General features: G+C 32.9%; 1 protein-coding gene across 1 annotated transcript in view; it reads left to right on the top strand.

Annotated features, from left to right (window-relative positions):
- LOC145664279 (ionotropic receptor 40a-like) overlaps positions 1-16,495 on the top strand; it is a 166,311-nt gene extending 149,816 nt beyond the window's left edge. Inside the window, exons 15-16 of the mRNA XM_081730813.1 lie at positions 2,437-2,729; positions 12,053-16,495. Of these exons, the coding sequence (XP_081586939.1) occupies positions 2,437-2,729; positions 12,053-12,282 (523 nt within the window). The 3' untranslated portion in view covers positions 12,283-16,495. The remainder of the gene's footprint in view (positions 1-2,436; positions 2,730-12,052) is intronic.
- Positions 16,496-17,438: the final 943 nt, after the last annotated feature.

The following is a 17,438-nucleotide window of genomic DNA, read 5'->3' as shown; positions in this document are numbered from 1 at the left end:
TGAGAGTTGGGTTTAAAATATATTAAGCAATACTCAAGACCTAATAATGATATTCTTCAATATCTTTAAAAGAGTTTATTTTTTAAAAAAGCATAATATTATGTTACCGCATTACCAGTAAAGTTACTTGTCAGTAAACTTTGATAGTAAAGGAACAGAGATCACAATGGTTGCCAAATGAGTACTCGAGTTTGAAGCTCACGTTTTTTTTTTTTTTTTTCTTAAATTTTTAACTGTTTTTAAAACAATTTTACTTTGACAATTTATTGTTTGATACGATCTTAAAGTAGTGTAGAACAACTTAAACAATTTAAGTTTATCTAGTGCCATGAACAAATAATAGTCTACTTATTACAGTTTTTTAGTTTTAACAATGCAACTTAGAAGAGGCTTGTCGGCTTAATGACTGGGCCATTTTGCTTACAGCTTATACTGTAACTATTGAATACATTTTCATAAAAGATAAAGTCGGCGTGGCTTGAAGGTCGCGATTCTAATAGTAAAACCTTCAAGAATTGATTAGAATAGAATTTTCTAACTAGATAGTAATGCAACTAAATAGTGATCAGGGCACTACTGAGCATGTAACAAGAAGATGAGCATTACTACTTCCATACAAGCACTTCTATTTATATTTGCTTTGTATGTGAAAAAGAAAAAAATATTTAGGAAAAGTTAAGGTCCAGGTATCATCAGGAAACAGAGACTAATTTTGGAATTAATTACAATGGGTGCAATTACAATGAACACGCAAAATAACAAGACCTTCCTTTGAAAGGAAATGAAAATACTATGAACGCGCTTTCCGATAAACTTAAGAAATTCTTGAAAACAAGCTAACAGTTACATATCTGTAGAAGAACTTTTCAATTTTGAAATTCCTTCGAAATATTCTATAGTTCTAAGTACAGCCTACTGTTATACTTAATTTTAAATGAATGACATTATTTGCTTAAATTAAAATTTAAATAATAAAAGTAAGGGGCTTACAAGGAAATTTCATGCAGTGAAAAGTCGACTTAGAGTATAATATTTGGAGGGATAGTTGATGTTGTTAAGTTAAGAGCACATAAAAAAATTTGAAGCCCAGATTTTATGAAGGATTTGATTTGATTTGAGTTATGGGTTTAACGTCCCTTTCAGCAGCAAGGCTATATGAGACGGCGCCTACTGATTAATGTGGAATCCGAACCACAGGAGCTTCCGCTGGGGATCGCACCTGGGTCTCCCATACCAAAGGCGTGTACGCTAACCGCTTGGGATTCTATGAAGCAGTAAAGATTGTTCTCATCATCATCATAAAATCATCGACCTTCTCCACTTTTGTAAACCGCCCATTGTGACCATCGCCACCAAATCACTTTTAATCCTATCTAAACACCACGAATATGCCCCATCATACCTCTCCACTTACTCTTCCATATTTGAGTCTTATATGACATACGCGAAGGACGGAGTAAATAAAGTCGGAAGTCAAATACAAGATTACCGACTGTGCCCTCAATTCTTTAGTCTCCGAAAACCTCCAATTCATTTTGGAACGTGTTTCTGCAAAACCCACTACAATGACTTACTTCTAGACGCGTACTGCTTCACACCTTGCAAAAATCTTTAGAAAGTACCTCAGAGAGATATATAATTAAGTCTTACTTCTGGCCATGAGATATAAAATCCTTACAATTTTATCGAACTTTGGTTATTTGCGCACTTCCAATTTTTATGTGATATTTTTAACTGACCAAGTGTGCAATTTACAAAGCGGTATACACTGACATAGAACTATCAATTTCAAGTGCCTAGGCAGTTCTGTTTTGACAGTATCAAGCGTAATTGCAATCATAGAAGTTGTGACAAGGCTGCATTAATGAAGTGTGCTTACCGTAACTACTTATTTTGTATTGGTCATGTTGTTCTTTCATTACACTACTATTGTGTAATGGTACATCATCATATCTTCTGGGAAACATGATACTCTTGCATTATCGTCTGTGTTATTCCGTTTGCATCTAATTTCATACGTCAAAGTAAATTCCACTCTGTGAGGATTCCTTGTTAGCTGTTGTATACTTCAGCTTGAATCTAAAACAACTTAGATGCCTTGAAATACTAGTGACATCCATACTCTATGAAACATACATGTACTAGAAAAGTCAAAATTAAATTACTGTGATAGGGTATTCTGCAATTATTATACTCAGAAATTATCTTTTACTACTAACTGAAGTAGGTTTAGCCAAGATTTAAAAGTTATTCCAAAGCTTAAGTGTGAAACATATTTGTAGTATGAAGTGCACTTCTAAGATGCATTTACTTATAACATGGAAATATTATATATATATATATATATATATATATATATATATATATATATATGTGTGTGTGTGTGTGTGTGTGTGTGTGTGTATGTGTGTGTGTAATTAGTTCTACTTATTTCAGTCTAATGCAACTATTTGAGGCTGGAATTCTATCCAAGATGACAGAAGAAGAATATGCTATTCTAGCAAAACAACTTCATTTAGAGAAATCAAATCAAACTACTCAAGGCAGTGTAGATCAAGAAACACAAGAACAAGAAGAGAGAGAAATTGAAGAAGCTAAAAAATTGGAGCAAAAATCGGAATCACAAGGAGCTGTAGAGCGAGCAGCTGATGATCGAGATTTGAAACCAATCAGCATTAAAATGTTGCAAGGAGTATTCTTTGTTCTAGTTATGGGCTATGTTTTGTCCGGTAGGTAGAATATTTCAACTTAGCTCAAGGTTTAAAATATTGATTTTTTAAAGTCTTAATCATGGTCTATGTCTTGTCCGGTAGGTAAAATATTTCAACTTAGCTTAAGGTTTAAAATGTTGAGTTAAGTGTTCTTTGTCCTAGTCATGGGCTATGTCTTGATCGGTAGGTACAATATTTCAACTTAGCTCAAGGCTTAAAATGTTGAGAGGAGTGTTCCTTGTCCTAGTCATGGGGTGTCTTGTTCGGTAGGTAGTCCTAGGTACAATATTTTAATTTATCTCAAGTCTCAAAATATTAAAAGGAGTGTTCCTTGTTCTAGTCATGGGCTATCTCTTGTTCGGTAGGTACAATATTTTAATTTGGCTCAGGGCTTAAGATGAAAGGAGTGTTTTCTGTCCTAGTTATGAACTATGTATTGTCAGTTTGATACAATATTTCAACTTAGCTCAAGACTTAAATTGCTGTTCTTTGTCCTAGTCGTGAGCTATATCTTGTCCGGTAAGTACAATATTTCAACTTACCTGTCTTGTCCGATAGGTATAATATTTCAACTTAACTCAAGATTTCCAAAACACAGTAATCTAACTCCAGTACAAGAAAAATTAAAATCAAAGTGGTGATTTCGTGTGTGTCTAATAAGTGCTTCGTGTCGTATCGTTTTACGTAACGAATTATCTCGTACAATTATGACAGAAAATGATCAGGTTTGTATCCACCATTTTACGCGAAATTAAATTCCTTGTTTGCCCTGATTCCCGTTATACCTAAAATGACGGAGAGTAAAAAGTTACAGAAGTATAACTGAAGCGAATTTGCAAAGGAAAATTTCCTAGTGACCCCAGTCCATTTTTTAGTTTGATTAGTTTTAATTTTGGGAAATGTTTAATCTTTATCAACTAAAGACAAATGACAAAACTATTAAGTTTTGTTTTCAGAAAAGAAGCGTACTTTTATTTCCCACAATTTTATATTAAATAAATTAACGAACACCAAATTAATTACATTTCAAAAGTAAATAAGTCAATTCAATAAGTAAATGTTAAGTATGCAAGATACCTTCTCACTAATATAATCTCTGAGTGATTCCAATATGACGCAATATCCAAATACGAAAATAAACTCATTTCATTGTTAAACCTGAAAGGTTAATTAGATTTTGAGCTTCGAGAAAATGAAGAATGTTGTAATTTCGAGAAAAGTGTAATTTCCCTTGATTTTCCCTGTTGTTTTATTGTCCCCCATTTTAGACGTAAAGAGAATTACACAAAACAGGAAACTTTATTTCGTCTACAATGATGGACACATATTTATGGCCTATAATTTTTTAGGCGAAATGAGGATTAGGTCAAACGATCCAATAGCTTCATTTTTTTTTCTTTTTTGTGAAGAAGCCAATGACAAGTATCGGGAGAGAGTTGCTGGATACAGGACCAGACATAGGAAGAACAGTTTGTGCTAAATGGTTTTACAAAGTAAGCTTTTGTGTTTTGCCCCTTAAAAAATCACATAAAAGTTTCCCCATATAGTTCATGAATTATAAAATATATCTTTGGTGTGTGTGTGTGTGATTTCAAGTTCTGTTCCTAGCGCAGCACAAAATTCTGTGTTAGCCAAGCATCGGAAAGACAATTGAAAACTACATAACCAAGCCAGTAGTTTAAAAAGCCAGAAATAATGGTAATAGGAATAGATATGTTTGACCATATATAATTTGGCGAGGTACGAGCTATACAAATTCGCAAATGGGGTGAAGTACGTTTCTCTATAAACAAAATAACTTTTTTTTTACCTATAACAGCTAGGGAATTCAAATTTGGTATATGCGTACCTTAGGTCGATACCGAGATCCAATAACCGAACCAGCCATCTAGAATCATTCTTAAGGTCAAAAGATCAAATTATTGAAAAATTTTCTAAAAATCTATAGAAAGAGACCTGTACGTTACAGTGACCTTAAAAAGGATATATGTAAGCAGATGACACACACTGGCACAAAATACAAACACCCATGGGTCACATTGAAGAGTAGGAAAGTTATTTTTTCTAGGACATCACTATTTGTGCTTGAAAAGGTTTTTTTTTTTTATTTAGTATCAAATAATAATAACGGTTTACAATAACATAAAGACAACGGATGATTTTCAAGTTAACAAACATTATATACATTCACTGAGGAATATAAATGATCACTCTAACAGTTGTATCGTACTACTACAAATTTGTGCCATTATTTGGAGACAATACTGATACATCTGGTTATCATTTAGTGAGAAAGGTATTTCTCGACTACGATAGTAGCTAAAAATGTTGCGACAAGGACACAATATATCCCACAATCTATTGCGTTATATTGCCATATATGTTTGTATGAGATCTCACTGAGTTGAGGGCCGCGGTGGCTCAGTGGTAGAGCGTTGACCTCTGGTGCTTGGGGTCCCGGGTTTAAACCCTGCTCCAGCCAAGTGAACTTTGTAGTGGACAAACATCGTGTGCGTGGGTTTTCTCGGGGTTCTCCCGTTTCCTCCCACTTTCTTCGTTCCACCATTTTCATTCATCTCTCATCATCACCGTCTTCTTTAGCCTAACCGGCATAACCGTGGGATGTAAAACTCAAAAATTTCCTTTCATTTTTCACTGAGTTGAGGGACAGGTACTCCAGGTCTTGCTCTGTGATACAATTTGTGAGTTAGTTGCTTCAATCTTTCGATGCGTATGTTATCTACAATACCATACGAGTCAATTATCCCAACTCGATCAAGTCGTTGATCCCATAAACCTAAATAAAAGTGTCCATCATCAGCATAAGGGAAGAAGTTCAACCGTGACTGAAACGCATCCTTTCATCACAATATTGATGTATGTCATCGTACTCGAAGGTCGAAAAGTTGTACAGCTTCATCAGCAAAACTTCGCCGAAAACAGAGTAAATACTATAGGGCAGAGTGAAAACGGTCGGTCAATTATTCGAATGTCAGTTATCGTTCATGTATCCTCTCAACATATAAAAACAAATATCGATCACAGAAGTTGACACGTCCCGGATTGGATACAGGAAAGGTAAAACCTCTGAAATTGAAGGAGCCACTCTTACGTCATCATAAAAGTTGAACTTTCTGGCAGATGTAATTACTGCGAGGATTGAGCAGTTGTCCGGAGTGTTATGTGGATGCCTGCTTTTTCTAGGTAAGAGTAGAAATCTTGTACCAATCTTGTTTCGGAGTTATATTCATTACTAATATCCATTTTTTTCATAGAAGTTTTTATGTTTATATTTTCCTCAACTAGTTTAACTTTTTTTTACGGTTCGTATTCTTTTTTGTCTGTAATTTCTTCTGCTTCTTCTTCTTCTTTTGGTCTTGAGGGTATTTGTCTCGATGTTTGCACCAGAACTCATATCACGACCCACTCGGGTGAGTAATGCTCCCGGAAGTACGTTTTTCCGCGCGCTACTCTAGCCAGCTGTTTTACGCGCTATCCTAGCCAGTTGTTTTAAGTTGCACAAAATTTATATCATGGAGTACAAGGGGAACAAAACGAGCCCTGCGGGGCTTCTAACTCGTTCCTACTACTACTACTACTTATCTGCACAAAAGTAAGTAAATCACTTTTTTGAGTATTATTTTCATATTATTTTAATTTAATAAGTGTTATAAAAGTGTAAAAAAATGTAAAAAAAAACTTTCCTCGGGCCGGGTTTGAACTCACGCCAAAAGAGATTTTTGTTACTAGCATATATATATATATATATATATATATATATATATATATATATATATATATATTTTTAAGTTAACTGACTCACCGAACGTGCCTCAGAAACTTGAACTACTTATTACTAATTATACTTGCTTTACTCATTTTACCTTGCTTTTCCAATGATCTAGAACGACAGGGACACGAACACAGAAACATCGAGGATAGTTAAAATCACAAAGGCTCTCCCACCGGGAATCGAACCCGGGGCAGCATATAGCGCTAGCCAACTCGGCCACGAAGACCGACAACAACAATCATTTGATTTGTGCTATTTGAATGCAACGTGGCAAGAAGTGGATAACGCCGACCAATCAGAACTGTGTTTTTCGTACCTACTTCCGGGAGCATTACTCTCCTGAGCTAGTCCTCTCATATCTATCAGTTGGATATCAGGGATTAAAAATCCTAAACTTTCTTCATATTTTCGACGCTGTTGAAGTGCAAGTAAGGCTAAATAATTCTTTTTCCATCGGAGTTTAGGGAACATCATGCCAGATAATGTTTTGCATTTACTTATCGCAACATATGTTAATCCCGGGCTAGATTCTCTGTTACCAATGTCTATTACAGCTCTGTCAAGTATGATGTCTTGTGCTTTGTGGATTGTGAAAGTGTAAGCTGCCTGTAGAGGAATCTGGGTGCGTGAGAATGATACACCATTATCCTTTCAATTCTTAGTAACAAGTGTCACAGATACTTATTTCACATAATCGTTCAAAGTCGGTCCTTTATAGGTGTCAAAGCAAACCGTGATGACTAATGTGTGATGTGCAGGAGAACCTTCTCCACATTTATAAACAATCGCTGTTACAGTACTTAGTGATCCATTAACGAGAGCACCTTTTACCCATAAATTTGTTCATAACATGACACGGGTACCGACAGACAGCTCCACGTTCTGGTACAAATACTCCGCTTTTTCTTCCAATGCATCCTTACCTCTAAATGGCACGTTGGTAGCTTCAATCAGTGCAACGGGTTTACCGAATTCACTCATCCTGTGCTGATTATATGATTTCACACTTTCGCGATGATAAAGAAGGCGAACAGCGTTCGAAAATGTTATTATTTCCTCCGAACTGAGGTATGATATGCCATGTGTCGCCAAAATAATATAGTTTTCAACAGTAGTTATGCCGTGCGACAGACGATTTAATATAGGCCTATCTGAAATTCTTTTGGGCTTCATTACTTCCACTTTGTCGGTAACACATTTTGAGTTCGAACGTTTTGTCAAAATATCGGCATAATTTCTTGTCCATTTGTACATTCAGTTCCTTTGAATTAGCAAAAGGAGGCGAATCTTTCATTAGTTGTAATTGTCGAATATCACCAAAGAAAAAACACAGAGCCTTCCGAAGCTGATGTTCTCGTTGTATTTGCCTTCGAGACATCTTAAATAAGTAGCATATAGTAGCTTACATCATACCATTGAAAATTTGTTCAGTATCAAGAACATTTTCGGCAACATATATTCCTGGAAACTTTTTAAACTCGGACCTTGAAGAGATTTGAACATGTTTAGACGTGGAAGTCGGAATACTAAATGTATAATACTGCCGGCAATGTTTACAGCAGCACACCCAGTGGGAGCAACGAGAATATATGAATTTTCACCAAAGGCTGCACCAATTTTTGAAACAATTTCAGAAATTAATGTACTTTTTCCTGATCCTGCTCTACCTTGGACAAGAACAGTTCGAATTAATGGTGTTCCAGAATTCCTGAGCATGTCTATCTGCTGGTTCAAAATATCCATTACCGCATTTTGTTTTTCGCTTAATTGAAAGGAACGTTTGCTTGGTGAACCTTGTTGAGAAACAGTGCTCTTTTCTTCTCGAATGTTTTTGATGAAGTCTACTAATTGCTTGTCTGTGAATTCGCGAATGTTTTAATGGAGTTTGAATCTATCATAGGGACCTCGCTATCCTCTACGTGGCGCGAGGTGGAACCAAACCAGAAATCCACGCACCAGAAGTGAACGCTTTACCAGTGAGACACCGCGGTGTCCTACCTACTGCTAGATGAAGGTCTTCCAAAACCTTTTACACAATCATGTATCTCGGGCAACTCTTTCCCACGTTACTTTGCAACGTTTCTTAATTTCGTCATATCACCTTATACGAAGATGTTTCCTAGTTTCTCCTCATATCTTGGTATCCAGTTTAAGAACTGCTTCTCTCCATTGACTTGACTTGCTCGATCCATTACCACCTCAATTGGTTTATTTTCATGCTAATATCCGTCACTTCTACCACTGCCTGCTCCAGGGGTAAAAGTGGATCTGAAAAGGTAGGTGGATGCTTGACATCACGCCGTCCGCCCTGCCTATCTTTGCCCATTGTATTTTTTTTAGAAAGTGGAGGGACGCCAAAGATATTTTATGCAAGTGGGAGGACGACGTCTGCCCGCGTTCCCCTTTCACTTTTACCCCTGGCCTGATCCGTATGATTCTTTTTCTACCTTTATGGATCCTTTCTAGCATACAGCTTTCCATCCTTTGTCTTGTAGTCTGGAGACTTGGAATGCCTAATTTTGTTAGTGTCCACGTCTCTAACCCATCCATATGCCAAGAAAAGGCAGTATACGTTCATTGGAAATTTTACGCTTTAGATTCACTGATGTTTGATTTTCGATATCGAACTGTTCCTTCCGAATGTACTACACCCTACGTCTGTTAAATTCTTCTTTAATGTTATCCCACATGAACATTTTCTGTCTGACATAAAGGGCGTGGGTGGGTAAGTATAGTGAAATTGGTCCCAGATGAATCTTGGGACGACAAGTGGGTGGTATGTAGGTACCCCCAAGATACATTAATCCCTCACGTTTCAAACCTCAACTCTCATTGGTTCATGAGAAATGGCGCAAAATCGGAAAAGTGGGATTAATTTATTTCTCAAGAATAGCTCAATCGATTCTGTTCATACTTTGATGTATGTATAGGTGTATACAAGGGCTTTGTCTGGAAAAATTAACAGCTCCCCCCGTCCATTTTTCCCCCTCAAAAAATTCGATTTAATATTTTGAGCCCCTTTTGACCTATGATGATCTGCGAGCACAATTATGAAAAAAAAAATAATGTTAGATGTTGCTTTAACCCTAGAATCATATATATATATATATATATATATTTTCAAAATTGTATCACGGGCACGCTATGGTCAAAATTAGCCGAAACCAACCATACCACACCTATAAGAGGGCAATTGCAAAATGAACAGCTATTGATGTAGCTCTAGCGTATTTGCTAAGTGAATGAATGAGAAATCACACCTGAAAAGTGTCAAATTTAATGAGGCCCCATTTGATGGCCTCTGGCATCCCCATCCCTAGTTTGGGTTATTGAAACTGTTGATATTTAACAATTTATTTGGGAATAAACACCCTTGTCACTTTAAAACAAACACGAAACAATGAATCTTTGTGGTTGTGTGAATTTGTCGTGAAAAAAGGAATACTGACAACCAGAATCGTCTGTTACAATTTTTCTTTGGGACGGGGGGAAGACTCCATTTACATAAGAATTGTATGTTTTATATTAGAAATTAGAATTCAATGGATTAAAATGTAGACCCTGTAAAACTTATATTGCTGACAAAGGTTATGCCTGCATTTAAAGGCAAAAAATCACAATTGTCCACTGCAGAAGCAAATGATACAGGTTTGATATAAGAATTCGTTGGGCAGTGAAGCTACACATGGAATGCTGAAAGAAAAGTATCGTCTGTTGGATGAAATATTTGTCAGTGAAATGGTAGCTAGTATCGGCCCATATTATAGAATTGCCTGGCTAGTATCGGCCCATATTATGCAAATTAATGAAATTTGACTAATTACTTTCATGGTAGAGTGACACTAGCGTCTCGTTATTATGTCTTTAGGATAAAGGAGAGTAATTGAATCACATTTTGCAAAACAGTCACATCAAACAATTTTATTTATTTTATTTTTTATTTTATTTATTTATTTTTTAATTTTTATTTATTTATTTATTTCTTTTTGAAAAGGGTGATTCAATTGAAAATAAAAGCAAATAAAATCGGGTAGATAGTGAAATGAATCACGCACTTAAAGTTTCGACTTCGTCCGGTAGATGTCAATCGCTCGACAATGTTTGTTGCCATCTAACGGCGAGATGTGCAACTTCTACTACCTTTGTTTCAATAGTAGAAATAGGATATGGATTGATAGTGTTAAGGTCACCATTAACCGTGAAGATGTTAACGAATTGACTCCATTAACCCTACGTACACCAAAGTGGGTTAAAAATTGTCCACACTCCTATTACGGTAAGAATTTTTATGGATGTTTCTTTAGTATCATGTCATAGGTCAGGTTTTGTGTCAAAAATAATATAAATTTTATTTTCTATCATTCAATACTTTTAATTTCTAGAAAATAACCCAAAATTTAAAAAAAAAAATAAGTTTTCGTGGTGGACATGCTCCCTTGGTGTAAATTGTTACTATTTATTTCCTGTTATAGATGAAGATTCTGACACTAGACGTCGCTACGGGTTCAGTTCACGCAAAGCGTCGTACACCTATACGGAAAAGACCTGTTGGTTTTAAAGTGATGATAAATTAAAAGTAGAATCATGTGTTACGCATAACACCACACATCAAAGGAGGGTTTACAAATGTCTACCACATATATTATTATTTTTTGTCCCATAAAATGTAATATTCTTCTCCCTTCTCTATTTTGTGCCTTCAGTTGTCTTAATTTATAGTTAGCACAAAACATAGAAGAATATTACATTTTCTGGGACAGAAAATAATGAATTATGTGGTAGGCATTTTTAAAACCCTCTCTTGGTATACTGTGTTACGCGTAACCCCTTGTTTTATACAGAGTTAACGAGCTCGACAGAAATAGCTATCTATCAAAAACTTTAGCTATCTATCGCAATAAATAAATAAATAAATAAATAAATAAATAATTTGCTTTCGTTCAACACGATTTTATAAGTCTCACTTTCATGATACTAATAGAAACATTAAACTGGTTGATGTACTAATAATACAAAAAAAATATGAACCTTGTATAAGTATACCGAATAACGTATCGCACTACAAACTTTTTTTAGTTAGACTATTTTTTATTCCTTTATATAGAAGACTTATTATTATTATTATTATTATTATTATTATTATTATTATTATTATTATTATTATTATTATTATTATTATTATTATTATTATACAGGGTGGCCCAAAAGTAGGCATACAGTCCCGTACTGATTTGTTCGCTGCATTTTATATAATTTCTTAATGCTATGCATAATTTCTTTATTATTTGTTATTAATGTCTTTTTACTTATATCTTAAGCTCGGAACAACCAAAGTAAATAAAACTATAAGCTAGAATATTATACTTTATCAATGCAGAGGCATATACCTACTTTTGGGCCACCCTGTAGTTCCTGTACCCTAAGAAGAAAATGTACACACTACCATGAGCTTTTGTTTAATCTAATTAGTAGAATAACAAATAAATTTTAATATCTGATTCTCATTTTAACATAAATACAGATAAAAAAAAATGCATTTCCTTCCCAGGATTTGTGCTGTTTATAGAATTCCAAGTGAGGAGATACGAGGAGAAGCAACTCCTGAAGGCTCAAACTCAGAAGTGCACAGGGAAATGTCGGAAGAAATGGGACAACTATTGGAGTAACTGTGTTGAACAAGGCCGGCGACTCAGGGATTTGGTGCACATTTATATAATAGCTAGGCGATGGACATCTTCAATCACAAGAAGATCTTCTGTGTCTTCTAGTGAAGTTTAGGTCTAGTAGGCAAATATGTATGTTGTAAAGAAACGACTTTTACCTTTCATGATAACAAGTTTTGAAGACGTAAGTTGTTCATAGTTTCGTAGCAGAAAAATGATCAATATGGATAAGAGAGATATTTTCTGACACCAGAAACATTGTAAGATTATACTGTACTATCACAAGATTTTTCAGATCTGTCACAAGTCAATAAGCTTTTAGTGGTCCTATTGGAGACTTATTTCCTCGATTGAATTTAATATTTACGTGTACATATTTCTTGTAAGTCTCTAGTGAATACGTAAATCATGACTGATATTGATACGTGATGTAAAAGTGTTATCTAGTTGCTTTGACACAAGTTAGCATTATTTAACCACAGAATCCGTCTTTTTCCTTCTTCTTCTCTTAGTCATCTGAGCTCCCATTTTAAGCGTAATTTCAATACGAAATAAAGTCGTCTCTCTCGAAATTCCCTGTAAATACTGACTTTCTATACTTACATTTTGCTTACCAATACCTCCACTATGGCAATTTCTGGAGAATAACAAACGATATTTCTACTAATAAAATAAGAGTAAAAACTGCAGCATATTATTATCCGTTCTTACTTCCTTTTGATCGCTTAGAATCCATTTAACTCTACGAGGTAAAATGGCGGAAGGTAGAGAACTGACAGGTCAGAATTTGAAAAGATAATCTTATCTTACAACTTGCTTTTGATTTAGATCATATAGGGAAAATTATCATGTGAATACAATTGATGATACTGTGAAAAGTGCCTTTGTTGTGTATTTTGTTTTCATACTGTCACTTCACTATGTTGAAAATAAATAACTTTAAATATCAAAATATTAATAGACATATTATTTTCTCCCAGTAAAGTTCAAAATATTTTTTTTTTATCCATCAATAATATCAATATTTGTTGAATGCGTTGCGAAAAATGCTTAGAAATTTATTTAAATTATATTTGATTGACGAGAAAATAATAAATATTCTCACATTTTTTCTCTTAAAGCAAGAGACAAAAATAACTATAGATGACGTCAACAAAACCTTAATCTTACAATTTTCCTTCAGCGTGTCAGGCCAGTTCAACGGGTTATTAAATGGTTTCCTTTGCCAAATGAACAGCTGCTTTTCCAAAATAACCTCCCAAATATAGAATATTAAAGGTGATATCAGTTTTACCTTTCTTTTGCTCTCTGATTATAATTTGGCTAGCAATTTACAATAAGAGACGTTACAATAAGGAAAAAGAAATACAACAAACTTCCAAAAACACAATTTCAGTTATCAGAACATCTTTTAACAGTACAAACCATCGTTCCCCGTTCTTGAAAAGAATCAAATGAAGTTTTAAATTAAGAGATCGTTGCCCCTCAAGTTGACTGATATCTTGCAAGAAGCGCACGTACAGTACTTAGGTATTTTCGATTTTAAAATAAGGTTCATCACACTTTATTGTAAATTTTTGTATTTATGTTTTTCATTAAACTATTAGAGTACTATATAACAATACATCATGTGCATTGTTTACGTAACGATTGAAAAATAACTTTATTCTGGAATTTAACACTAAATTATAACAATTTTAAGAAAATGATCCCAAAATGGATCAAAAGATTGTGATCTTGGCCAATAATTAGTTTTTGGATCAGGGGCCACAAAATTTTTGAACGGACCCTAAAGAGAGTTTTCATATTTTCTACGAAATAAGTACATCATACACCATATTGAGTTAACTGATAGTTTGGCTACACTGTACGTAGTTCTCCAGATATAAGGCCTACAAGAAAATTTTAGATTGAAATATATTAGATCTTTTTATCCAAAAAAGGAAGAAACGTGATGTACTGATATAATCCATAATCTGAAGTAACTATTCTTAAAATACTGGTTTATTTATGCTTTATTATTTAATAGATTAATAGTGATAATAGATTAATAGATAGTAATAATTTAATTACTACAGAATTATCCTAGGAATAATAAGTAAATAAACCAAGAAAAATTCAAACTACTACTTTTCTCTTTAATTCTTATCAACAATTTTCATTTTTTACAGTTTACAATACAAAATAATTAACAAGATTAACAACATTTATAAGAACTAAATTAACATTTGACTCTCTAAATACATATAATAAGCTACCCACTAAATGTCAAAGAATGAGGTGCAATAATCAATTGTTTTATATGAGTTCAACTATAAGTGATTTTGAAACAAAGCTGTTGCTGTAAGTAAAAATATGAAAGAAAATACAAGTCTAATATAAAAAATGATTATAAACATCAAAACAAATCTTATCTTATATCTGATATTCATTTGTATTTCTTTCAATACTTCGCAAAATTTGGCTTAGCATATATGAATTAATGTTTGATTTAAATGTTTTTTGAATTGTCCATGTACATATACAGAAAATCTCAACTTCACTGGAATAGCTTTTAACAGCCTGACGCATTAAAAATAATACAAAATTTACGATTTTTCTTTTGCGTTTTTCATAAGTGAAAGGAAATAATAAAATCATAATAAATAATTATGTAACTTACCACAATCATAGATAATGTTATTCTACAACAGAAAATATGAACCTGAGGAAATGTCAGTGTTGTCATCCATAGAAAGTACAGTGTTGCTAGAATAACATTTCCCCAAAATCTAAGTTAAGGCGGCTAGAGGAACGAACTCAACTGTATTTGATCACGTATCACGGAATTTATGATGTTCTGTGAACTACTTTTTAACAACATTATTATTTAATTTTAATAACTGAATGTTAAAACTGTTTAAAACTATATATAACTATTATTTAAAAAATAGTTCACATGATACCAAAATAACATGATATGTAATCAAATGCAGTTGAGTTCGTTCCTCTAGTCGCTACCTTAATTTAGATTTTGGGGGAATTGTTAATCTGGTAACTGCAATTTCTATGGATGGCAAAGCTGAAAATTCTTCAGGTTCATATTTTCTGTTGTAGAATAATATGATCTATGATTGTAGTAAGTTGCATTTTATTATCTCCTTTCACTTATGAAAAACAAGCAAAAGAAAAATTATAAATTTTGTACTATTTTCAGTATGTCAGGTTCTTATCAACGTATTTTAAAAATAATTTGGGATCACATAAATTAAAGAACTGTATAATATACAAAATTTAAGCTCTTCATACCAATAAAAGAAACTACTAAAAGTCAATATACCACATATAAACATAAGTATTGCAAGGTACAAATTTATCTTTCACACTATAAATACAAAATTGATAATTACTTCTAGCTCTGCAAATGCATTTCATTCTTGCATAGATACGCTAGAAAACACATAAAAATGAATAGTTTCCATCTACATTGAAAAAACATCAAATATTACAATAAATTTGTTAATGGAAGACCAAGGGATGCGCAAAAAAGTTCATGACAAATCTATCAAACACTTCGTTTAATATTAAAATGAGACGTTATTGAGTCTCTCATAAATTACAAAAAGCTACAAACTAATAACATTGTGTCAAAGTATATGTGTATATGTTTATATACTTTATTTATGATTTATATAATATTTTTATCTATCTAATATACATGTTCATCAAGTGTACTTTAAATTAGTATTCAATTCATCGACTTTTAAATAAATTACTTTAATATACTACAGTTGAAATATTTAATGTAATTATCAACGACTATTTATTTTCGCGGAACAAAATTGATTAATTGCAAAATTTTTGACGTGCACAGAAGAATTATTTTTCGAATAATATTTGAATTTTACTGAAATATACAAGTAATTTCATTGAGACTGACAGTGAATGAGTTATCATAAATTATTATATTGAATTAAAGCACTATCTTTTAGTAATGTGTGCCGATAGCGTAAATATAATGTGCTCACTATTACATAAAATGTTACTATATCGAGTTGAACATTATACCTATATTTTGAAACCTTATTTAATTTAGAATTTCAATTCCTAAAAATAAAGAAAAATTCTGAATTGTTGATGTTTTTACATTAATGATTGAAATATCAAAGAATCATTTGTATTATATATGTGTGTGTGTGATAATGTACATTTAAATTAAAATATTATGTAACACAATAATATTTTAATTTTTGATATAAATATTACTAATGAGATTTTTGTATACATTATGCACGTAAAGAATTGTGAATTTGGTACAAAATGGAAAGAAATTAATGCTCTAGTTTAGTGACTCTGTGCCAATAATGATCACAGTGGAACACCGCCACGGAATGGCATATATGGAAAGATTAAATAAATATAAAATATAAACTCTAGGTAAGAAATACATAATGGTGGTTGGATTCTCGATGTTTCTAACTTTAAGTTTCAATGTGAAATTTTTCTATGCAAGTTACAAGCAAAATCAAAGAAATTCATTTACGAAGTAGTCTATCTCAACACTGCATCTTGCTATCGAAAGAAGATTTTAAAAATATACACCAACAAACACTGAATTAAAATCTTGAAATAATGTAAAAATATATTCGTGTTTACCATTTTGCTTGGTGGTAATCAATGTACATGATGTCAGTTTTATGTGAACTTTTTACTTATTTTTTGAATTTTTTATACTATACAGTCTAAAAATTAGACTATTCATTCCTTAACACGTAATAATGATTTTTTAACCTATTGCTGAGTACTACAGAAATAAATTATGATATATACTGTATATATAAATACATATACAAAGTGCATTTCATTTGTGTTAAACCACAGGGGAAAGTTATAATTTTTGTTTTAAAAAATATATAGATATGTGCAATATTGCTGTGTAGATAATGCCAAGAGAGCTACGTGTTTAAAAATAATCTCTCTTGGTTCTTGAAGCTCTTACTTTTTAATCTTCAAATGAAGAAGAATCGACGTGAAAATAGTGAATGTTTCAAACAAGTACGAGTAATAGACGTAGTTGTACATGCACACATGTAGATAAATATTTATATAATACACTCACACATCAAAACTAGAGTCATTCTACAATAAGAAACATGATATTGGTTATCTAAATTCACTGACTAAGAATCAGAAAATGCTAAACTAAACTGAAGCAAGTAAAACTCAATTCACATCCCAATTGTGGCCATATAACATATTTACATATTTCAAAGATACTACAGTCTTGTTTCT

Source organism: Thermobia domestica, chromosome 11 (genome assembly GCF_964235325.1).
Source record: "Thermobia domestica chromosome 11, izTheDome1.hap1.1, whole genome shotgun sequence".
In the NCBI taxonomy this organism is placed as follows: Eukaryota; Metazoa; Arthropoda; class Insecta; order Zygentoma; family Lepismatidae; genus Thermobia; species Thermobia domestica.
The sequence above is the reverse complement of the archived record's forward strand: the minus strand, read 5'-3'. Positions and strand labels throughout refer to the sequence as shown.